At 38.7% G+C, this 25,701-nt stretch overlaps 1 protein-coding gene across 1 annotated transcript in view; it reads left to right on the top strand.

Annotated features, from left to right (window-relative positions):
* LOC150089294 (uncharacterized) overlaps positions 1-25,701 on the top strand; it is a 610,558-nt gene that overhangs the window by 255,985 nt on the left and 328,872 nt on the right. Inside the window, exon 5 of the mRNA XM_090389936.1 lies at positions 21,058-21,118. Within this exon, the coding sequence (XP_090246062.1) occupies positions 21,058-21,118 (61 nt within the window). The remainder of the gene's footprint in view (positions 1-21,057; positions 21,119-25,701) is intronic.

The following is a 25,701-nucleotide window of genomic DNA, read 5'->3' as shown; positions in this document are numbered from 1 at the left end:
TGTTAACTTCAGTGGGAGAGTGTTCAAAGGGGAAATTATTATTATTATTATTAGCCACATGGTACAAGCAAGCCTGAGGCTTATGCTGCACCAGCCAAAAAAAATAAATTCCTGAGTTACCCACCGTGTGTGAGAGAGAGAGAGAGAGAGAGAGGTATCACCAAGAAAGGGAAGAATGATGATATCTAGCTCAGGACCCTGGGTTTGCCAAGCCCATACTCACCAGATGTGAGCCCCCGGGGTGAGATATTTTTAAACAAATTAGAGAAGATAAAGAGGTTAGACAGTTTAAATGAAGAAGAGATACTGATTTTCGCAGAATTTAATTGGAAGGCATAACATTAAATAAATATCAAGAGGAAACTTTGTGTAAAAGAGTAAATTCGCTGGGAGAATTCAACGGAATAATGAGGAAATTATTTGGTAAAAAAGAATCGTTCCTCACAGCTGTAGGAAACCTAAGGGGATACACTCGGTCATTGACTGAATTTCTACATAGAATAAAAGAGATAAAAATGAACACCCACCTCGACGCAACTGAACAAGGGATATTTGAAAAATTATTGACAGGGCAGTTTGTTAAGGGGCTAAATGTTAAGTTTAGAAAAGAATTCTTGGCAGGAAGCCAGAAACCCTGAACCACACCTTTTTGTATGCCGAAGAAGAGGAGAATTTGGAGATAGCATGTAGAAATGAAACAAGATGGGAAACAAACACTATTAATTTGAGCGAGGGGTGCGAAAATAAGGGGAAGGAACCACAGAAAAGTGAAGAACAAGATGCGGAAAAAGAAACCCGGGTAGACAAATTGGAACAAAAACTGGACTGGTTGATAGGCAAATTTGGTGAAATGGAGCGAGGAAGGATCCAGGCATATAAAAGGGAATATAAGGATGAGAGCAAAGGGCGACAGTGCCCCATTCGCAACAAGAAAGGGGGAGAAGTAACAGAGGCTGCTATATATACAATAGTCTTAATCATGGTCCAGATTTTGCCCAAGAAACAAGATGGCAGCACCTCACTGGCAGCAAAGGACGAAGTGGAGAAGAGAGGGTGGCTGCTATACAATCAATAACTTACGCCATTGGGTCAAGTTCTGCCCTAGAAATAGATGGAGAGAGGCAGAAAGGAGAGAAGAAATAGAGGGGCCGTGGCGACAGGGGCCCCAATACCGACCAAGGGATCCCCTACCACTAACAAGCAGAGGCCGGATGGATCTAAAGCTAAAAGTAGAGGGAGAGGAGGAAGTACCCAAAAAGAAAGAGGAGGCAGCAACCATGGTAGTAACTGTGGGAGATCCCCGACGCATAAGAAATACGGAGGGGAGAAATAAAATCTGTCAACAGGGACCAGCTGAAAGACCCGGCGAAAGAGAATTTGCTTAAGTAATTAAAAGATGAAAAAGGGAGAAGGCAACTGGGGGAAATAAAAAAGGGCCATCAGATGGACGCCCAAAGATTTCTAGTACGAGAAGGGGCATCGGAAAAGAAGGGAAAACACGAAGTTAGGTTTAAGAAAGCCAGAATTTGGAAAGGGTACAGAGCGAGGCAAGTGAGAGAAACTGAGAGATAAGATAAACATGGGGTGGTAACATAAAGGATTCTCAGTGGGGGACTGGGTGTTGATAAAGGAGAATTATCAGAAAAAGGGGGGGTGGAAACAAAGAGCTAGTGATCCATATAGGATACTCGAAAAATAATCTGATGTTATCTTTAGGGCAAAGGAACTTGGGCGAAACGGGGAAACCAGGGTGGAACACGAAGATAGATTGAAGGGTTATTTCTTTAGAGGGGGGAGGGTTCTGCGATTTTATAATAAAGAAGAAAAGGTCGAAGTAGAGCACACTCCAGGTGAAACCTCCGAGGGACACAGAGCGGTCAGATAGAAACCTGGGGAGGGCGTAGAGCGGCTAGAAAGACAGATTATTTTAAATTAAACAGAGGTGATTTCTGCGTTAGAAACTAGTAAGGGAATGCCGGTGAAACGCTCGGGAAGATGAAGCCTAAGGTGATGAAGCCTCAGAAGATTCTCTTGGGAGAATTTTCTGCTGCTAAGGAGGGGGGATTGTAAGCGTTTGCTTACTATGGAAGCATGGTGTGAAGCTATACCTGGAATCTACTTCAATAGAAAGAAACTACTTTAATAGAATCTACTTCAATAGAAAGGGAGAAATTTCTGAGCAGTAGAGCTGTATCTCAGTCAGTATGTCAGTATCTATATTGCAGCAACCACCTCCAAGAGGAGTCTTAGTTTACCCCCTATCTTCATCCAACTAATTTTCTGGATAAGATTTAAGACTTCACTTGATCTCCTTTTTCCATTAAGATCATCTGATTTTATTATCAAAATTGATAATAAAATAAGGCTTGTTCCTGAAATTGCATCAGGTTTCATCCCATCTTGAGGATTTTCAAAACACATAAAACAATAATCAAACACCCGAGCTCTAAAAGTAAGGCATGGGTCCAACCATTATCCAACTCTCTTCTGGAAAGAACACCTACAACAAAAACAAAATGGAACACCCAAAGTTCAGGGCCCCGAAAAAAGGCCCACAGACAGTGCAACGTCAGATAAGGGAAGACCGATGGTGCAGGTTGACAAGTTGGATCATCAGGAATTCCATGAACTAGAAGAGCTGAGGGAAATTATTAATCAAGAAAGAGAGGCAAACCATCCCCTACCAGTAAATGAAACACAAGAATGCTCCCAATTGCCAGAACAGCATCTGTGTGCTGTTGATGACTCCAGTCAGGTGCACACCTGCAAAGTAGAAGATACAATAACGAAAAATTACAATTACATTAATAAAGAGGATATAACTGACTCCGTAACATCTATAAATGATGCCACATCACAGATTATACGTGACATAGTGGCCTATATTACCCATGAGGCAAATAACATAATGTCTGCCATAAACTTTATTATGGATAAATGGACTGAAATGGAAGCCATAACAACAACTCTCATTATAGAAAATGAGAAATTAAAAGTAAAAGCAGAAGAACTCAGAAAACAAGTTCTCTACCAAGAATGTCATTTTCAAGTCCTATCGGACTCCACTTAGAAGACATATGCCACCACATTGCAACAGGGATTAACACTGTGAAGTGCAAAAGTTACTCTTAACTCTGTTGCTTCACCACAACTTGCAGTAGACAACTATATTCTAAGACAACCTAGATCAAATGAACAGCATCAAACTTCCCAGACAACTCTAAAACAAAATGCATTGATCATACATGCCGCAAATAATTGCAAAATGGAATCAAGTAACGAAATCAAAATAAAAAACACAGTTGCAAAAACACTGAAAGAAGCATACAGAAATGTTAAAATAAGTTCTTTACGCACAATTAAGAATAAAGGCATTGTTCTGGAAACTACTAGCTCTGATGATCTAGACAAGATTGCATCTTCTGAAAAAATTATCAAACAAGGTCTCTCTACAGCCAAGCCTAAGATGAATGATCCCACAATACTTGTGTATGGTGTTCCCAAAGAATTATCAAAAGATGATATCTTTTCTAACATATACCATAAGAACCTACAGAATTTTGGCTTAAAATTTGATGAAGTCAAAGAATCCATCAATCTCAGGTTTAACACAGGATCTAAAGCCAACTCAACAAATTGGGTCATTGGCTTCCCTGCAAAATTTCTAAAATATCTTTTTGAACAGGACAGACTTTATCTTGGGTATCAAGCCCATAAGTACCGTCGATTTAACAAATGCTTTAGGTGTCTGGCTTTTGGTCATTCGTCCCACAACTGTAACCAAAAAGTAGTGTTGTGTTGTCATTGTGCCATGGGAAGACATGTATATGCAGACTGTCCTCAAAAACAAGATAGACCAAAATGCATCAACTACAAGAGGTGTCATAAGGATTACGATCACTCTGTAAAGGACACTTCATGTCCTGAATACATTAAAGCACTGGAACAGGCTAAAATAAGAACCATTAACGAGTAACATCGACCAGATCTCTGCCCTTAATGCAATTTTCCCTAACCATGAGGATATTACCATACTTCAACTGAATGCTCATCACTCCAGGAATGTCACAGATGAAGTCCGAGTTGCCATCACTGAGGAGAATTCCTATGATTTGCTCTGCTTACAAGAACCCTATTTTTCCAGAAGTCTCCATCGACACAACTCAAAATTAATAGGTTTCCCAACCTCTGCTGGATCATACATGCTGATGCAGAACATCCAAAATCTGCAATAGTGGCATTTAATACCTCACTTGATATAACAGCTATTTCTTCCCTGTGTAAACCAAATGCTACATGTGTACAAATCTTGTCACTTTCTATTTGATATCACTCTACTGTCCTCCATCTGAAGATATCCAAATCTCCCTGAACTATCTAGATTCTGTCATTGAAAAACTAAGCTCATCACCAATCATTATAGCTACAGACTCCAATGTCAAGTCTCCATTATGGTTTAGTACCTCCACTGACCACAGAGGACGACAACTGGAGAAATTCATACTGGCACATAACTTGCACATCCTAAATAAATCCAACCAACCCAGTACCTTCTTCACAACATCGACCATCGGTGAGTCTAACATCGACCTGACTCTCACATCTGCAAGCATCACGAACAAAATATCAAACTGGGCTGTGATTGAGGATCTAACATGCAGTGACCACCGTGCACTTTCGTTTAAACTAACCACAAATTTACAAAATCGGAGGTTACCTCCTCAAGACTTGAGAAGATTTGCTATAAAGTATATAAAATGGCTACTGTTCTTGAAATCAATTAAACATGACTTTCGTGATGAAATTTTTGATTCATTTAATCAACTTAATGCCGAAGAACAAGCCTATATCCAAACTGCCTTACTACGAGCAACTGAATGCTCGACTAAGAGAATAGCTCCTAAGAAATCATCTGTTCCCTGGTAGAAACCGCAGCCAACGCTTTTAAGAAGACGTGTTCACATGGTAAGGAAACTGTATTGAAGACGACGCTCTTGACCTCCCAATGAAGTACAAAGACTCAGAAATGAATACAGAACCATAAAACATCAGTATAATCTCGAAATCTCAAAGCAAAAAGTCGCTACTTGGCAGTCTTTCGTCTCCGCTGTGGGCAACTCGAATCTGTGGGAACTATTCTATAAACTTAGCAGAGATAAAGTGCCAACCAATGATATTTACAACTCCATACTGACTAATGACTCTGAAACCACGACCTGGGATGATACTGTCACAATGATTCTGGATAAACATTTCCCTCAGGATGATCAATCAACAGACTCTCCCACTCAATCCATTACAAGAACCCTCAATCTTCAATACTCCTCCACTGTGGATACTGACCTGTTTACTCAACAGAAGTTTTAAACAGCTTTAAATACAATCATTGTCCGAAAATGTCCTTGACCTGACTTGCTGGAAATTAAGAAGTTCGGAGAAACTTATCCTAACATCTCTTAAATCTCTTCAACAAGTATCTTTTCTGTGGTACTTTTCCCCGTCTCTGGAAGAATGCACTAGTGAAACTACTGAGAAAACCCAACAAGCCCCCATCAGACCCCAGAGCTTTCCACCTCATTTCTCTCCTACCGAATTTGAGAAACTCTAGAACGACTACTCGCCCAAAGAATCTATGATCTTTTTCAAGCCCAGTATGGATTCATTAAGGGCACGTCTTGTGAAGATGCACATCTTGCGTTAAAAAATTACAGCCAGAATTCCACATCAAAATATGAAATGGCCATCATCGTAGACTTCACAGGTGCTTTTGACTCCCTCTGGTGGGAGAGCGCCCTCGCAAGTCTTCGGAACATCTCATGCTCCTCTCAGTTGTACCAAGCTATCCGAGCCTACTTTAATCACAAATCTAAACAGGTTACTTCAAAAACTTGCAACATAACACGAGCTGTCAATAGAAGGTGTACTCAGGGCTCTGTTCTGGGGCTACTCTTCTGGAACATTACATTAAATACATGGCCAACCAGACATCTTGATTTTGCTACCCATTTGCATATGCCGATGACCTTGTCATTGACTTCTCAGGTAACTCCAGGCAGCAAATTCAAGAAAGAGCATCTCCGGTTTTAAAGGACCTCATTAAATGGGCAACTACCAACAAAGTTAAAATATTTCCATCCAAAACACGGCTCATGATCTTTAAAGGTAAACTAAATATCCATCGTCCTCCTATCTTGAAAATAGCTAACAAATAAATACCATATGCCAAGCACTTAAAACATCTTGGTGTGATCATTGATGATAGACTCAATTTTACTCTCCACGTAAACCACCTAATAGATAAAATCAAGAAATTTACTATGGCTATTGTTCCGATTACAAGTACTGACTGGGGGCTTGGACGCAGAGTTCTTCTCTTATATTACAAGACAGTATTCATACCTATTGCAACCTATGCTGCTCCGGTTTGTTATGACAGAATTAAGAACGTCAAACTGAAATCAAAACTGAAATGAAACTGAAAAATATTCCGTGCTTGCAGGACTGTCTCAACTGATTTCCTGCAGGTCATAGCATAGCATAGCTGGAGTGTTAACTCTGGACTTGCACATTTTACATCGTGCCTTCTGCTACTTTCAAAAACATCAGACTCCATGGAATTCTAGGGAACACAGAATGAGGTCCTCGCAGACATCAAAGTTGAAAAAACCTGGATTTCGTCTGCTTTAACAAAAATTTCGCAAGGTCGTTGGAATACAATCCCTAAAGGCAGAACTACATATAAATTTATACCAGACGTCTCTTTTACTGTCAACAAGAAAAATTCCCTATGGTTATCTTCAAACCTCTACACATCATTTATCATACCTGGACGTGGCTCTTTTAACTCAAAACTCTTTCAATTCAGAATAAGCAATACCGATTCTTGTCTTTGTCTCCAACTGGAAGACTGGAACCACCTGCTCTATCACTGCCCTCTTTATGCTGAACTACAGATATCCCTACAAGACCGTATAAACACTTTCTCACCTGGCAACGAAAAACATCTAGTAGAATCTGTCTCACACCTTGGAATCCTACAACAATTTGCTTCTGATTTATTTGCTAGAAGAAAACTTCTGTTGGCGAATTCCGCTTCAGCCGCACCTCCTATGGTGCCTCCAGCACCTTAAAGAATGTCAGCCTCAACAGTGAGTGGTGTCTTGCAAAGATAAAATATTGTCACCTTGAATAGCTCTTAGAAGGATCACATTGATCCAGTTTTGTTTTGTTTTTTTTTTTTGTTTTTTTCCTTTTTTTTTAATTTTAACCCCTCACCCTGGGCAAACAACCCTTCTAAGTAGACGATCGAAATGAGTGGTCCTTTAGGCACCTCAGATCACAACTTAGTGATTGTCTCTTCTCCAGTGGAGCCTTTAGCTCGTGGTTATTCCCAATCTTGTATTGTTTGGCATTACAAGAATGCAAAATGGGATGACCTGTGAGATTTCTTTTCTTCTTTTCCTTGATTGGACTACTGTTTCAAAACTTCTGATGCCAATGTTTGCTCAGATCGTGTCAGTGAAATTATTCTAGTAGGAATGGAATCCTTTATCTCAAACTCCACATTAAAATCTCGTCCTTTATCTAAACCTTGGTTTTCCAATAAATGTGCTAAGGCGGTTCAGGAGAAAAATTTTGCATGTTGTAATTGGCTTGTTTCCAATTCTTTAGTTTCATTTTCTGCCTACACCAAAGATCCCAACAATTGTAAAGCAGTTATTTAATCAGTCCAAAATAGATTTTGCACCGGCTAAGAGTAGAAAACTTTCTTCTTGCCCTAATAGTAGCCGAGCATTCTGATCTCTTGCCAAAGGTATTGGCCGCAACGTTTTCCCAACTGTGCTCCCACCTCTGTCAAAACCAGATGGTTGTGTTGTCGCTTTGGCCAAGGCATCCTGGAATGCTAGCAGGTCAGCATCCCAAAAATGGGATGCTGACCTGCTAGCATCCCATTTTTCTTCCAATTCATGTATTCCTAATTCTCATCCTAATCCATCATTTAACTTGCCACCTAATACATCTGTTTGCAAACATCCTTCTAACACAAATGTCCATCTCAGCATTTTTCTTCAAAATGTAAGAAGCATAAAAAATAAACTGTCTACGCTTATTTCATTAATAGTTGAAGAATTGCATGACATCATATGTTTAGTTGAAACGTGGATGCAGGAATCTTTACAAGATGTTTTCTTGCTGCCGAAGAATCTCAGCCACACGCCATTCATGACATCAAGAATTAATCATAGTGGTGGTGGGACAGCAATAATTGTAAAATCCAATTTTAAAGTTTTGAACACATACAACTCTAATACTTTCAACTTTGAAGGAATTTCTCTACTAATCCAAGTTAAGGATTCTCTGCTTCAAATTTATAATTTTTATATTCCGTCTGGACCTACTGATGACATCATTAAGGAAGTAATAACCTGGATCACTACTGTTCTTAAGCCTCAAACTAACATCGTTATAATGGGCGACTTTAAACTTCCCCTGCCCAAACATAATCTACAAATGAAGCTTCTGTCCGACTCATTTTTAGTTCTAGGAGCTAAAAAAAATCAACGTCCCTGTTACAAAAGGTAATCAAGCGCTTGATCTTGTATACTCTTAACTTTCCACTGCATGAAAAGCTTAGCAGGAAAATTACATTTAAATCTGACCACAAAAGTATAGAACTGCAAGCAACAATTTGTTGCGGGAATCCTCGCCCCCCCCCCCCTCTGGAAATCACTAAAAGAATATCATCAATTAAATTCCTTCAGAAAGAAAAGTTTTTGCAGCTCTTAAAATACTACCCATAGGATTCTCTCAAAAATACAGGACACCACCTTTCTTCTTTCTGAAGAAAGAAGAAAGGTGGTGTCCTGTCTGAATCAACTGAAAACAAAGTTGGCATCCAAACTTGTTAGAATATCTTCTCACTCCAAACCTTGGTTCAAATCCCACCTGAAACCATACTTTAAAAGTAAGCAAAAATACCACAGACAGTGGAAGAAATAGGGCACTTCATCAGCACACATAAAATATAAAAAGAGCAGAGCTTTGTTTCAACTCAACAAAAATTCAGTCATACAAAAATTATGTTATGTCCACGCTAAAGCACAATAAAAGAGCACTTTCTACAAAAACAACAGCTACCTTACAGCATTTACTAGTTTTTGAATGGATAAGATGCAATATGGAAACAAGAAGATCTGACATTTTCATTGAAGGTATACAAAACAGATTTATAGCATTTAATTCCTATGAACAAGCAAACATAGCGCAGCATGATGTGTTTCCTGGTCAAGCCCTGCTAATTAACGAACTTGTGAACAAGAATACAGTTCAGCGTGCAGTTAACTAAATACGCCCTGATAGTAGTGATGGTCCTCACGGCATCCCTGGTTTTATTATTAGATTGTCCAGCGTATATATTATTGATTCGTTAGTGCATATCATTTCCAGGTGCATCTGCCAGCAATTCCTTCCAAGACAGTGGAAAACTTTCAGGATTACGCTGATTCCTAAAAAAGCTTGCAGAAATAAACATCCCAGCCATCGACCAATTGCTGTTTCGTCAATAATTACTAAAATTATTGAAAAAATCATGCTCCCATATCTTCAACATGCAATCTTCGCTAATGCACCTGTCAATATGCATTTTGGTCCTAGAGGGCGCTCCACAACAACAAGCTTAGCTGACACCATTGTACGCATCCAAACTGCGTTTCAAGATAAGGCACAATGCGATGTATTTTATTTTGACATCAGAGATGCTTTCGACAACATAGATATCAAAAAAGCTTTTCAAATACTAAAAAATCATTCTCTCGTTGACACAATGATTATATTTTATTTTCAATACAGCCTAAATCGCAGACTTCTCCTCTTCCCACTAGTACTGGCAATATTCTCGTCACAACCTCAACAGTCATTCTCCAAGGAGCCGTTCTCTCCAGTACTATATTTTCAGCATCTCTTCAACCACTTCTACAAGAATATCCAATTCTACTGGCATATGCCAATGATTTAAAGTTATTTATAATCTCCAAAGCCAGTGATGATATTCGGAAAGTTATCAATGATGCGAAATCGCAGATTTGTGAAATCATCACGTACCTGAAAATCTCAATCTGAATATAAATGCAAGCAAATCTGCTCAAATTACTTATTCCCTTCAGAAACAACCCAACCACATAGAAATAAAAATTGCAGATGTCCCAATCCCAGACGTTTACTCTCACAAAGCCCTTGGAGTTGTTTTTGATAAAAATCTCTCCTTTAAAGCCCACTATTTATATGTCGCTCAAAAAATTCAAAAAGCAAAATGGTTAATCAAACAAGAAACAGCAGCGATTCAAGACAGAAAAACAGTCATTAAGCATGTTCAAAGTTGCAACATTCCCATTCTGTCCTATGCTTCCGAAATCTGGTCTGGTGCTCCTCAAGTAGGCGAGAGTTGCCTCTGCGGACGTGCCTTTCTGCCGCTCTTGGAACAGAGAAGTTTTTTCTGATTTATTTTCTGCTTTATTAGTTTAAATTGACATATTAACTTATTTTGTAGAGTAGCTTTATATTCCTATTTACGGTACTTAAGTTTAAAGTAACTTAGACAGAGATTTTGTAGGTATTACTTAGTATCGGAAAAGGTATCAAATCCACGTGTTTACCGTTCGTAATTAGCCGCCATTGTTAAGCGAAAATTAATCAGTAAAATCTATTAATCTTGTCGAACATCATTGGCAATTAAATTGTACTTTTAACTACACATATAGCCACTTAGGTTACGTGGCTATATGTATAGTTAAAAGTACATAAATAATTAGTAAAAATAAATAATTAATGCATAACTTGATACGGAAGTTATATAAAGGGATTTCGTAGATAACACTCGTTACTGAAACATAAATATTTCGTAGATAACACTCGTAGATTTCGTAGATAACACTCGTTACTGAAACATAAATATAGCGTTATAACTATGTTGGGATACAAGTTTAGAATTTAATTTTGTACTGAAATTGAAATTTTATTGAAAGTAAATCGAAATCATGACTCACACCAGAGCAGCAAAGCAAAAGGCTCAAGCTAATGGGAATGCTGTGGCTCGGGGGAGAACTGAGGGGGGGCAGTTACCCTCTGAATCACAGCCTTTTAAGAGGCACTATATGCTTGATGTTTGCAGAGCAGTCAGGTATGGGACATGATACTGCCATGGGGGATGTCTTTGTATGTGCGCGATGCAAGGAGAGTAAGGAAATCAGGCGACAACTCAGCGTTGTTATGGGCCTATATGAGAGCTTGAAGGTGGATGCCCTCGAAGGATTACAAGTTGATTACAAGTTGGGGCCCATCAAGCTCTCAGCTGCCCACACCAATCGCGCAACACAGCAACCCCCAAGGCAGAATGCGCTGGTCCCAAAGGAACTAGTAGTTGTTGGTGACTCTATTGTCAGGGAAACGGTAAACATGCTTCGTAAAAAGGATAGGTGGAACAGGACCAGGGTATGTCTGCCAGGGGCAAAGGTTGATGACGTTGTAGATTGGATATCATCTTTTAAGGCCACAAAAGGTGCTATACTTGTACACGTTGGCACTAATGATCTTAAGAGTAGGAGACCGGCGGAATTACTTAACAAGTACAGGTTACTGATGAAAAAAAGCAGTGAATTGGGTTGAATTTGAAAGTGTCTGCAATTCTGCCAGACACGATAGGAGGGAGTATATGATGAGAGCCCTGTCAATCAATTCGGCCCTGGAAAGATTGTGCAGGGCTCAAGGGGTATAATTTTTTTCAGCCTGGTCTGTACTTGTTAACAGGAGAGACTGCTTCTACAGGGATGGGATACATTTAAATAGAAAGGGTGCAAGAATGTTTGCTGATGCTATCGAGGCAGTGTTAGGTGGGTCCGAAAACTGCAAGATTGGGGGGATACAAGGACTAATAGATTAACAGTAGCCACTGGCAGAGGAGAAAGTGATTCTTGCAATGCTTCTATTGGAATCAGCAGCAGCCTTTAAAATAAGATGCAGGATATTTCAGAGAATGCTGGGAATCATGGGGGTACAAGTAAACACATGGGTTGTGTTAGGGTGGCTAAGAGGCAGAGCAGGTGCATGTATTCTTGCGTGTACACCAATGCTAGGAATTTAGTAAATAAATTTGATGAATTTGAGGTATTGCTCAAAACATCAAAGGCCGATATTGTTGGGATTTCAGAGACGTGGTGTCACACAGATATAAGGAATACAGAACTGGAATTTGGGGAGTACAATGTCTATAGAAAGGACAGACAGGATAGGAAGGGAGGAGGGGTTATGCTATTAGTTAAGAAACACATACAATCCAATGAAGTGAAGCCAGTCGACATCGCTGGACAGTGCAGTGTCGAGTCAGTTTGGTGTGACACTTATGTCACATTGTGAGATCAAAATTGAGAGTAGGAGTGTGCTATAGGCCTAATGACTCTGATGAGTATAAAAAGAAACTGTACAGGGAAATAGAGTGGGCCAGTAAATCAGAGAGTCTTATAATGGGGGATTTTAATTTCCCAGATATTGACTGGAATTTGGGAGCTGGTCACTCACACACTAGCAAGGCTTTTGTGGATTTATTGGATGATTGTTTTCTACATCAGCATGTTCGGGAGGCAACTAGAGGGAGTAATACTCTTGATTTGATTACCAGTAGTGATTCTTTATGCATTAAGAATCTGCAGATAAATCAACCACTAGGTGGCAGTGATCACAGTGTTCTGAAGTGGGATTTACTCAAAGAGATAACTACCATTAGGGGTAAACGGAAGGGGTATTGCTTTCGTAAAGGCGACTACGATGGACTAAGACAGTATTTAAATTCTATACAGTGGGATCAACTGATGATGGTACCAACAGCAAATTCAGAATGGGAAACATTCAAAGAACTTATCTTGGAAGCTACCAGGCTTTACATACCAACTAAGAAATATTGTTCAGGGTTTAGGCCTAAATGGATGTCAGATGAACTAATGAGGCATATGGCAGAGAAGAAAAATCCATGGGATACATTCAAATTAACACGTGACACAGAAGCCGGTGATAGATACAAGTTGATCTGTAACCAAGTTACAAAGGAGGTTAGGCAGGCGAAGACAGATTACGAGAAATCCTTGGCAAGGGATGCGAAGAAAAACAGCAAAGAGTTCTTTACTTATGTAAACTCTAGAAGGAAGGGGATGAATCAGATTGGTCCACTTGATATCGATGGGTCAACTGTTGATGATCCTGCTCAGAGAGCTAACAAACTAAATGAATATTTTGCATCGGCATTCACACATAAGGAGTTATTCAGCGAGGGAAATGCCAGAGGTGTATTCAACTCTGGCAGTAAGCTAGAGAATCTTGTATTAACTGAGAGTAAAGTGGAGGAGAAATTGTTGAAGTTAAACACAAGCAAGGCACCTGGGGTGGATGGGATCTCTCCAGTTATATTAAAGGAGGCAGCGAAGGAAGTAAGCAAACCCTTAGCCATAATTATGAGAGCTTCCTTGGACTCAGGGGAGGTACCCATGGACTGGAGATGTGCAAATGTGACCCCAATTCACAAAGGAGGATCAAAGGCTAACACAAGTAATTATAGACCTGTGAGTTTAACTTCTGTTCCCGGAAAATTAATGGAGGCACTGGTTAAAGAAGCACTGCAGGATCATCTAGACAAGACTTCAGTTATAGCTCGGACACAGCATGGTTTTGTTAAGGGGAAGTCTTGCCTGAACAATTTGATTGGATACTATGATGCAGTCAAAAAAGAACTGGATGCAGGCAATAACTTTGATATTATATACTTGGATCTTAGAAAGGCTTTTGATACTGTTGCACATGGAAGACTGCTACACAAATTGGAGCAGTGTGGCATTGGAGGCAAATTGCTGCTATGGATGAGGGGGAGAAGACAGAGAGTGGTAATCAATGGACACTGCTCCTCGTGGACTAATGTTATTAGTGGAGTCCCTCAGGGTTCAGTATTGGGTCCTTTATTGTTTTCTGTATTTATAAATGATATTGATGATGGTATATCAAGCTTAATGTCCAAGTTTGCAGACGATACGAAGGTTGGCAAGGTTGTCAAGGACACTACTGACACTATGCTGCTGCAACAGGATCTGGAAAGGTTGAGCAGATGGGCGGAGAGGTGGCAAATGAAGTTTAACATTGACAAATGTAAAGTACTAAATATGGGAAACAGCAACCCCAGAGCAACGTATCAACTGTGTGGTACTACACTGACAGTGGTAGAGAATGAAAGGGACCTGGTCGTGGTTGTGCAGGCAGATATGAAGTTCTCTGAGCAGTGCAGACGGGCTGCAAGAGTAGCTCATGGTGTATTGTCAATGATATATAGGAATTTTTCTAGCAGGGATAAGGAGGTGATTATTCCCTTGTATAAGGCAATGGTCAGGCCACACCTAGAGTACTGTATACAGGCCTGGAGGTCTCATTTCAAGAAGGATGTAGAGCTGCTGGAACGTGTACAGAGAAGGGCAACAAGATTAGTGAATGGAACAAAGGGGTGCTCATACGAAGAAAGGTTTAAGTTTTGCAAATTACAGTATCTGGAGACTAGGCACCAGCGAGGTGATCTGATAGAGGTGTATAAAGCCTTGAATGGTTTGAGCATGCTCAATGCTGATGGGATTCTTCCTCTTGCTCAGAATAATCACCTGACAGGGCATAAATTCAAATTGAAGAAGGGCAGATGTAGGATAGATATGCGGAAATTTGCCTTTAGCCAGCGGGTGGTTGGTATGTGGAACAGACTTACATCCCTTGTCGTGGAAGTTGATAGCCTAAATAAGTTTAAGGCTCAGCTGGACAGGTATTTCGAACGAACAGAGGAGTGAAGTGGAAGTGGTTATTTTTTATTTATTTATTTTACTTTATTTTTTTTTTTTTTTTGGCTGATGCATAAGTTTGCTTTCTTGCATCAAATGCCTCTACTAATGCTAATGCTAATGCTAAGTAAATGTCAAGAAATTCCTTCCCGTAGAATATTGGGTTCTTAGATGGCTCAATAGTAAGCTTCGTTTTTCCTCATACAATATTTTCAAGCAACAGCTTTATAAAAACCTAAAAACAAAGCCTCTGCAACAGGTGATCAACGAGTCTGGAGTCATGCTTCTTGCATAGTTAATCACCTCTGCATGCGATTCACAAACTTAGCCAATATAATAGCTGCCCCCAACAGGGAAAATTCAAGAAACCAGCGATTCAAATCCAACCTCTCCAGGCTCAAACAAATGGACAGAATGTTCCCCAATGCATCTCTTTACCTCATAAATCATCATGACATTGATTGCAACAGGTTAATCAACTCTGAAGCCTACAGGAGTCAGATCTCCGATAAAATGAAGAAAAATAATCCAACTCAGTAATTGCAACTGAAAGCCAAATGTCCTGTTCTGCAATTTTTTTTTAAATTCATAACTAAAATTCCTAGCCATTGTTAATATCTATATAAAATCTGCTATGTACATATACTCGATTATTTTATGTCCTTCCCTTTGTATTTTTACCTGCCCCTAGCCATGTGCTATGATGGGCTTGCTGTATTTGCAATAAATGAATATTTATTTATTTATTAATGATCTTGGTAAAACACCTCCCACCATTCTCAACACGCTACATTCAATGCCTCCTGTGGTCGTCCGTCAAAAGGATGCCAGAAGGATTTTGACGAATCTTGATGCTAAAAAAAGTTCTAGGTCCTGATGGTATTTCTTCACTTGTTCTCAAAACCTGTGCTCCTGAATTGACTCCTCTTCTTTGCCGCCTTTTTTCACTTTCTTATTCCAAAGGTGTTTTTCCTTCTGCTTGGAAATTTGTTAATAGCCTGTGGTGTATTCGGGCCGGAACGCAATGGAACAATGTTAATGTTCCGGTACTGTTTTCTAAATGTCATAATTGAAAATCATTAAACTTATACACCTAATATTATGAAACAATCGCATAATCATAGGGGAGGCAGAAATAATATCTATTTTACCCATTGATACTAAAAATATATATTAATAATAACCTTTAAAGTTAATAGATTTTTTAAAAAAATATTTAAAACAAAAATATAAATTTCGCAAGGAAACTTGAACGTTTCTTACTAAAATACAATGTGTTAGATAAAGAGATCCAATGAATGAGATATACGTGCGAACGCTGCATTTTGATTCACCATGAGCTGAATGCTAGAACTGATTGTTCTATGAACTGTGAGTCTGAAGTCTGATTCAGTTACTGTACAGTCGATGTGGCGTGATTATATAGTCTTCTGGAGAATGACGTACAGGATTTCCTTTTGTCATTATTATTATTATTAGCTACACGGTGCAAGGAAGCCTGAAACTTATGCTGCACCAGACAAAAGAGAGAGAGAGAGAGAGAGAGAGAGAGTCAAAAGTGAGTCAGAAGGAAACCACCAAGAAAGAGAAGAGTGATGATATCCAGCTCAGGACCCTGGGTATGCCAAGCCCATACTCACCAGATGTGAGCCCCTGGGGTTGTTCATATATGCAATTATATATATAATATGTGCATGTGAGTTTATGACCGATCTCTATTATTTATATTAATTAATTTATTTATTGCTGTTTCTCCTAAGATAAAAATTAATTTTTACGAAATTAAATATATAAATATAAATTTACGTAAATTCAGTATTTAAAAATTAAAATAAGAAATTTTCATTAAATACAAAATGAGCGAAAAATGCAAGCAAACAACATTAAATAGGTTTCTTTAAAAAAAAATGAAAAATGCGCAAGAAAATGTACAAATATATGGAAATGATAACGACATGACCTCTTCTTTTCCATCAAGATCTAAAGATGAGAGAAACCGCGACACAGAATTAAAATTTAATTGGTCCCACGTTTGGAATGCTGACATGTGGACTAAGAAGAAAAAAGCATATCCTTGGCTTACATGCGACACCGGAAAATTAGGATGTTTGACTTGTGCTGCTGTAATAAAATTAGGGCCATCTAAAACGCACGGAGTTAGCATTTCAAAGGAATGAAGTTTAGTAGTGGTATCATCTTATAGCAAAGATAGAAGTGCACAACTGAGATCTTTGCGTAAAAAAATTTATGAACATTCAAAAAGTCACATATAACATTCAAAAACTTCACATATACAGGCTGAAAAAAACTTGCAAGCTGCAAATTAACAACATTTAGATGCAGTAATTGAGCAAATGAATGACTCCGAAATTTCTAGCATCTGTAAGGTTTTTAGAACCGCATATTATATTGTGAAACATGATTGACCATATTCTGACCATTTTCAGTTGTTACAACTTCAAGAATTGAATGATGCTGTTATTTCTCACGGTTTGCCGTCAAGATTAAGTGCTACTAATATAATAGAGCATGTCGCGAGGCAAATGAAATTAAAATTGTGCCAACAAATTTTGGACATACGCGGAAACTTATCAATTCTCATTGATCAGGGGCTCACATCTGGTAAGTATGGGCTTGGCACACCCAGGGACCTCCGCTAGATATCTTCATTCTTCTCTTTCTAGGTGATTCCTATCTCTCTCTCTCTCTCTCTCTCTCTCTCTCTCTCTCTCTATCTCTTTCAGGACTATTTCTCCAGGAAGTATTTAAGCACACTGGTGATATTCATTTTTTTCCTTGGAGCAATAGGGGCGAAAATATACCTGCACCATGAAAGTTTCTGACAGAGGGGGAATAAAGTTGAAAACCATTATAAACATTGTAGATTGGCACAAAACAGAAGTCAAATTTGGTTGGGGCAGTTTGTCTGCCCTAATTAAACATTCAAGGGGGGGGGGAGATTCCCAACCCAGTCAAATGTGAGAAATTACCGCAAACAGCATGCAAGTCTTTGTTACTGTTCTCTCTAATTGTATCGCAACGGTGCCGTGGTGAGTTGACCCATTACCAAACCGTTAGCATGGAAGTTCTCATTAGTTTCCATTAGCATGGAAGTTCTCATTAGTTTACATTAGCATGGAAGTTCTCATTAGTTTACATTAGCATGGAAGTTCTCAATAATTTCCCTAGAATTGAGCTAAAACAAACTCACCATCTAAAGGGCAAATAGGATACATTCCTTAAAGTATCCTATTTGCCCTTACTAATGGTTTTTACAGGATTGAAATACACTTAAATAAAAACAGTTTTCAGGATTTTGCACGTGTCTTTTTTGAACAACAGCCAAAACGACGACTGGCTCTAAGGAATAGTGTAAAATGCAAAGTGTGTTAGTTTTCAGATGGCCCCAGGAGTTTCTCCCATCTCTGCCATGTGTACCACAAAACTCTGTGAAGGTCAGATGTTTAAAAAGTGTAATGTGTATGTGATGATAAAAAGTGTAATGATGTGTAGTATTGTGTTCTGTTGTTCCTCTGACCATTTAGCTGTCGAACCCCTGTTGGGACACCCTGTTGCCCACACTTAGTCCTGAGGAGACAGGTCAGGTAGTAGAGCGATCGCTTATTTTACATATATATATATATAATTAATCTTTCTTGTGCGTAAAGGTACGATACAATGTACCCATCATGGCATACTGCCAGAGGTTTCGCATGGATAGTAACATAATAAGATATAATAAGAAGATAACAAAATAATAATCCTGATAATTATTAATAATAACAATGATTATAACAAAATATCAAAATTGAATCAATAAAGTCAGAACTTTAGAACAATAAAGTCACAATAATGTGAACCGTTTCTCCGATATCTAGATTACAGGAATTCATGGATCACAGACTAGATTGACACAGATTGAATTTTTTCACAGTTCAGAGATAGATTTTACACTTCAAACTCGTTCCCTTACTGGGTGGGAAGCAGATCACGTGCTTTTATTAAGATTCTTCTCCTGTACTGCTTTTTGCAGGCAAACTGGTACAGATTGCCTGCAAAAAGACAATTATACAATTGCTGGTACGTCCAGCAATCGTATAATCGTCAACATTCGTGTGGGAAGAAATCTTTCAGTCACGTGCAGTCTCACATGGGTCGAGCACAACTGTGGCTTTGCTCTCAGTGCAAGAGGGGGAACTCTCCAGCAGATCACATCCCATATTTGGGGGGGGGGGGACAGAGATCTTTCCCGTGAGCATTTCCACTGTGAAGGTTTGCCATCTTCACTGGCAATCGTACCAGACTGAGAGCCATGGCCATTGCTGTAGTTCACTGCTGTAGAGGTAAGAGGTAACTGAGACTTCCATGTAGCCCATTTAAGTAACCAAAACTTGGTGGCATATAGTGGTTTTTGCGTAGTTTTGGTTGCAGAATCCCAAATTTCTGCTCAGTAGAAATTTGGGTTTCATATCAATGCATCATTGGAAGATGACGGTCTGGATGTACCTCTTGATAGTACCTGGGTTTGTGATGTACAGAAGGTGCTGTTTCGCCATCCGATTTCTGCTCAGCTGAAGGGCGGATGTTCAAGTTGGTAGTTGAAGCGTAACTTTGCTTAGAAGATCAGCGAGAGGTCCGAACGTTTTCTTACACTTTTGATGATTTTGTCATCGTGCGTAGGGTGAATGATTGTCAGATCGGGCTTCAATGAAAATACCATGCAAACGGACTTGTCTGAATTAATCTTCAGACAAAAGAATTTGAGGTAGTTTCCTAATTGTGTAAGGTTGCTATTAATTGCATATTCTATATCTTGCACGTTGTCCAAAGGCTTTATTGTGGTTAACATCTTTAAATCGGCCGCATACGATATCAAGTTTGTCATATTGTTTACTAGAGGGACAATGATGGCAGTAAACAGGAGACCTGATAAAATGCCCCTTGCGGTATCCCTGCAGTATTCTCACCAGGACCTATCAAATGAGTGCTCTGCCCAATGAATTTAATTGACTGGCCGGCTAAAATTTATGTGATTCTCGTGGAACTGCTCACTGATCTCCATCAATATCAATTTGAATCAAGGCCAATGCAACAGCAGCATATAATGTTAAATTATGCAATTAATTTTTGCTTTGGTTCGCTTAAGTCACATTTATAAATAACAGAAAATTTTATAATATTGCAAAATTTTATAATATTATAATATTTATAATATTACACTTCCTCCCCCGGCTACTTCATAATGCCATCTAGCTGGCAAATTTTTCTGGGGAGAACACTGCCCTGCATTGATGTTTCTTTGGTAGGTCCAGCCACCCACAGTTAGTGTAATGGTCCTGTTGATCAGTAGCGACATCAGGAACTTGAGCAGTTAACCTTCAATATTATAGACGGATTGGAGATGTTTTAGGAGTGCCGAAATGCTGACACTGTCAAATTCCACTTCCAAATCCAGGTAGGTTATCGCTACTTCATCTTTCTTTGAATGCAGTGATGATATGGTTGGTTGTCATTTGGAGGTTACTGATTGTTGTTCTGTCAGGCAATGCATAATGTATCTGAGAAGGTTACCCAGCTAGAATGTGACAAGTCAGTGCTGTGAGCATTGCCATTTCTAGCAGTTTGAGGAGGCATGAGGACTGTGCGATTGACCTTAAGTGCCTGGCTGTGGTCGGGGTATTGATTTTTGTAGTGGCCTTATAGTATAGACATTCCAATAAGTAGTATATAAAATGCTGATTCTAGCACAAATGTACACTTTTACAAACACAAAAAATTCACCTCTCCCTAAAACCACCCCCTCTTCTCTTAAAATCATTCATTAAAACTAATAAGCATTTCTAGTGGCCGAAAAAAACACACAGCATATACCAAAAAGTTGTATTATTATTCTAAGAAATAACAAATAATAAACTTAATAAACGTTGCAATGTACCGAGATATAATCAAGCATTAGTGTAATAGATGTACAATCCAGAATACTAAATTCTATTCTCAACACTTTCTTCCTATTTCACCCAGAGTGAGTGCATGTTTACAGCTCAAAATAGGGAGATAAATAACAGGCAGCCAATTAGCTTTCCTTACTGTATTAATGCTATTTAAGATAATGCCTAGTGAGTTAACTTGAGCCACCTAATGTTTTTTCTCTGCTATGTAGCTGATTGTAACAGACAATTTGTTTTACATTATTGTTTCCTTACAGGAAAACAGAGGATCTCCAATTTCGGTTGGAAGAGGAAATAATTCACAGAACAGAATTACAGGTAATCGAAAAGTGTAATTTTTCTGCTGCTTTATTATTTTAAAATAATATTTTATTTTATTATCAGACAAAACGTACATAATGGTTACTCATTTATAGTATAAGTGAAAAAAATAGTAGATATAAATCCCCAAACGCAAAAGGGATTAGAACCTATAGTACTTAGTACCAGAGGCGTAGCTAGGTTTTCGGCGCCCTTGGCAAATTCGTGGCTACGCGCTTTTTTTCGATAATTGGTAAAATCATGATAAATAATAATTACAGTCGGACCTCTGTTTAACAAACGTCTTTATAGAGAATTTTTCTATTTAGAGATAATGTTTTCTTTTTACCGAATTTTTTTAGAATTCGCTAAATAGAATTTTATTCTTTACCGAATTTTTTTTTAATTTTTTTATTTTTTCGTTTTATGAAAATTTAAGAAAATTTTCCATATAACGACTGCATTACGAGACTTAACTGGGTATACATCGTTCTCACCCATGGCGTTCAAGCAAGCAATAATGCTGTTGTTACGCCCGAAATAAAAGATAAAGAGATTACCATCTGCAGAGATTACTATCCGACTACCTTTCCCACATACCGAGAAGTCGAACTGGTCAACTACTTTCTGTTTATCCATAGCCAGTGGGCAGACCAAGGTGTATTAAACATTCGGACAATAGGCTCTGGTCAACCTTTTATTGTAAACACACTGTTAGAGATTTAGAAGAGAGTGGATTTCCTTTATCCCGACAAGCGGCCATCTGTTGTTTCGTAGAAGTGAAACGACACCGTTTCAAGGCTATTGACCTATCATGGAGCACATTATGAGATACATAGGAAATGATGCCTCCCACACTACTATCGTAGTTTTTTTCTTAAGAGTTATCAATGGTGTATCCACATCGATGTTATATAGATATAAACCTCTTACTCTTAACATATTATGCCTTGTTGCATTTAGTTATTTTAAATTATTTCACTTCGTACTTTTGTTGATAACAAAATAGTAAATTCATTCTGAATTTCTGGAGATAAATAATTAGGGTGGTGTTTAATATGCGATTCCAGAACATTTTTCATACCAAATAAATTTGGCTGACAAATTTTATCAAGTTTAAAAATACGCCACAATTTTTTTCTTAGGTATTGATATCCACGAAATGCCAAATTATTTTCAGCACAGAAATATACATTTCAATATATGACGACATTTCGAAATTTCGCTTCTTAGTGCTGCTTGTGCAGCGTCGTCAATTTTGAAGACCCTTTTCTAATAATTTCCATTTTCTGAAATTTGTGTTGTCATGACAAAGAACGTCTGGATTTAGATGTTTCCAATAGTTAAATCTATCTGAGTGGCAAAATAGAACATTATTTATGTCAGATACAAATAAGAAGCACGGAATATTGCATATATTGCATCTTTGTTTTTGCAATAAAATAACCATTTCCTGGTTTTTTTTTTTTGGTTTTTTTCGATACCTTCATTTTTGTGTTTCCACGAATTATTGAAACATCGGCCATTAGTGACAGGATACGTATTTACGACTATATGTTCGGGACCGTGTTGCACCAAAAGAGATCTGCTTTTGTGGGTATTTAAGTTCCATGTGGTCCGATCATTAAAATTCAGACTTACATGTTCCATGTTATTGTTATTGCTGCCATCATTTTCTTCTGCCAACTGTTGTTGGTTGTTTATTATCCACACTTTCTAATTCTTTTAAAATAACTTCAACTGTTTGAGCTTTTTCTCTGACTTCCATTTCAGTGGCATCATCATTTGTTTCATCTTCATTCCAATCACGTTCGTTTTCTTTGTCATTTTCAGGTTTGGAGTGGCTTATTGTAAGCCAGTTTTGTAAACTAGCCGAATGTTTTTTTCTAATTTCCTCTTTATGCTGTCTTTCTACTCGCTACTCATGTCCATCTTTTTTTCTTTACTGGCACGTCTAAAATTAATTTGGCCTTTATTGTTTTTTTAAATTATAAATCACAATATTAACAATTACCTGTTTATATATCAATCACAAAAACACTATAATTTATAACTTATTCAATTTGTACACAACGCATGAATTGCGAACAACTATGCATTTAAGCATGCGCTGATGAAGCGATCACTATGCATAAATAGTACTGATGAAGCGATCACTTAAATGCATAAATAGTACTTCGTCAGCATGCGCTGACGAAGTACTATTTATGCATTTAAGCATGCGCTGATGAAGCGATCGCCTGATTGGTCCCTTGAAAGTTACATTCTGGCCAGCAAATAGATCTATGATGCTATGCAGTATGTACTCAGATGTAAGGATGCATGCAGGTTTCAATCACCGTGTGAAAATTACTTTTCACCCTCCCTGTGTTGTCATCTTGATTCGACATCATCGAGAGGCGCCATTTCGTCAGCTAGCCTCGGGTGTCGAAATAACTTGACACTGTACGGATGTAGTCTGTCAGTAGCGCCCTTCTCTTGTCGGCGCCCTTGGTACCTGCCCCAATGCCAAGGCGTTCCTATGCCACTACTTGGTACCATGTGCGCTGAAGGCTAAGAAAACAGTTTTATTCATTAGCAATAGCATTAGCAAGGACACATGATACAAGAAAGCAAGCTTTTATAGCGCCGACCGGGCTAGCCAGGTGGGTAAAGTGCTTGCCTAGCAACCCAAAGGACGCGGGTTCGAATTCCGCCTCGGGCTTGGATCAAAGTACTGCAAAAAGGTTGGGAGATGCATTATGGCCACAGAAGCAGATGCGCCAACAACTACCAAAAAAAAAAAAAAAATTAACAATAAGCTTATATAGCATCAGCCAAAAAAAAAAAAAAAAAAACCTTTATTTCATCCATCCCTAGCTCGAAATTTTTGTCAAGTTCTGCCTTGAATCTATTTAAGCTATCAACTTCTACAACGACAGATGGAAGTGTGTTCCAGCAATCAACCACCCTCTGGCTAAGGGCAAACTTCCCCACATTAATCCTACTACCGTCTTTCCTCAATTTGAATTCATGCCCTCTCGGGTGATTATTCTGAGCAAGAGGAAGAATCCCATCAGCATTGAGCATGGTCAAACCATTCAAGGCTTTATACACCTCAATCAGATCACCTCGCAGGTGCCTTGTCTCCAGACACTGTAATTTGCAAAACTTAAGCCTTTCTTCGTAAGAGTAACCCTTTGTTCTGTTCACTAATCTTGCTGCCATTCTCTGTAAACGTTCCAACAGCTCTACATCCTTCTTAAAATGAGGCCTCCAGACCTGTATACAGTACTCAAGTTGTTTCCTGACCATTGCCTTATACAAGGGGATAATCACCTCCTTATCCCTGCTAGAAAAAGTCCTGTGTATCATTGACAAGGCACCCTTGCAGACTGTCTGCACTGCTCAGAAAACTTCATATCTGCCTGCACAATCACCCCCAGGTCTTTTTCATTCTCTACCACTGTCAGTGTAGTACCACACAGTTGATACGTTGCTCTGGTATTTCTGCTTCCCATATGTAGTACTTTACATTTGTCAATGTTAAACTTCATTTGCCACCTCTCAGCCCATCTGCTCAACCTTTTCAGATCCTGTTGCAGTAGCATTGCGTCAGTAGTGTCCTTAACAACCCTGCCAACCTTTGTGTCGTCTTCAAATTTGGACATTAAGCTTGATATACCATCATCAATATCTTTCGAGCATCGTTGCAGAATTAACTCTCCAGCTGATAAGCACGCCTCTGCGGAAGTTGAGGGCTGTGGAGATTTAGAAAGGTTTTTTTCCTAACACATCATAAAATTTCTCTGCAGCTGCAGAATTGCCACTGCTGACTTCATCACAACTTTAATGTTTTGGAAACCAGCACAATGCTTCAATCAATTAAACCACGAACTTGGCTAGGGTTTGCTGTAATATCTTCATAATATCTTCATATATACTTCCTTAATATCTTCATAAATACTTCCTTAATATCTTCATAAATACTTTTTGCTTTTGCTTGAATGGCCATCGGACTCAGGGGCACTTGTTTCTGAATCTGATTTTCCATCCATATTAATAACAGCTTTTCCATCTTCGATATAGCACTGAACGCTGTTTTGCGATCACTGTTGATCTTAAATGCGTTGAACTTTTAACATGTTCTTTTATACGTGCACTGTCCCTTAAAATAGTATTCACTGTTGAAACAGCGAGACCTAATTCCGTGCCATCGACAACAAACTTTTTCCTGCTTTGTACTTCTGAATTAATCATCTTCATTTCTGAATCAATTTTGTTCCGTTTCCTAGTACTGCCAGAACTTGCACTTTACGTTGGTCCCTTTCCCTTCACCATTGTAATAAGTAAATAGGAATGAAGAGAAGATTCTGAAAATTTATTTTTTTTATATGATTGAAGATTTCAGTGAAGGAGAACTCATTCACCATGACACCGTAATATAAAAACCCACAGAATTCTAGTTATCGAAAATGCAATGAGATAAAGTTTACTGTCCATTTATAGTAGAGTGTAGAGTGTAGAGTGTGTTTAGCGTCAAACGGCACCAGGGGTTCCCCCCATCTCCGCGGGCTATACATTGTGGGTGTGAAACAGAACACTGTCAATGCCAGAGGTTT

The sequence above is a fragment of the Mastigoproctus giganteus genome, chromosome 2 (assembly GCF_048544385.1).
Source record: "Mastigoproctus giganteus isolate SK-2022 chromosome 2, ASM4854438v1, whole genome shotgun sequence".
NCBI lineage: Eukaryota > Metazoa > Arthropoda > Arachnida > Uropygi > Thelyphonidae > Mastigoproctus > Mastigoproctus giganteus.
This window is presented reverse-complemented; position numbering and strand designations above follow the sequence as displayed.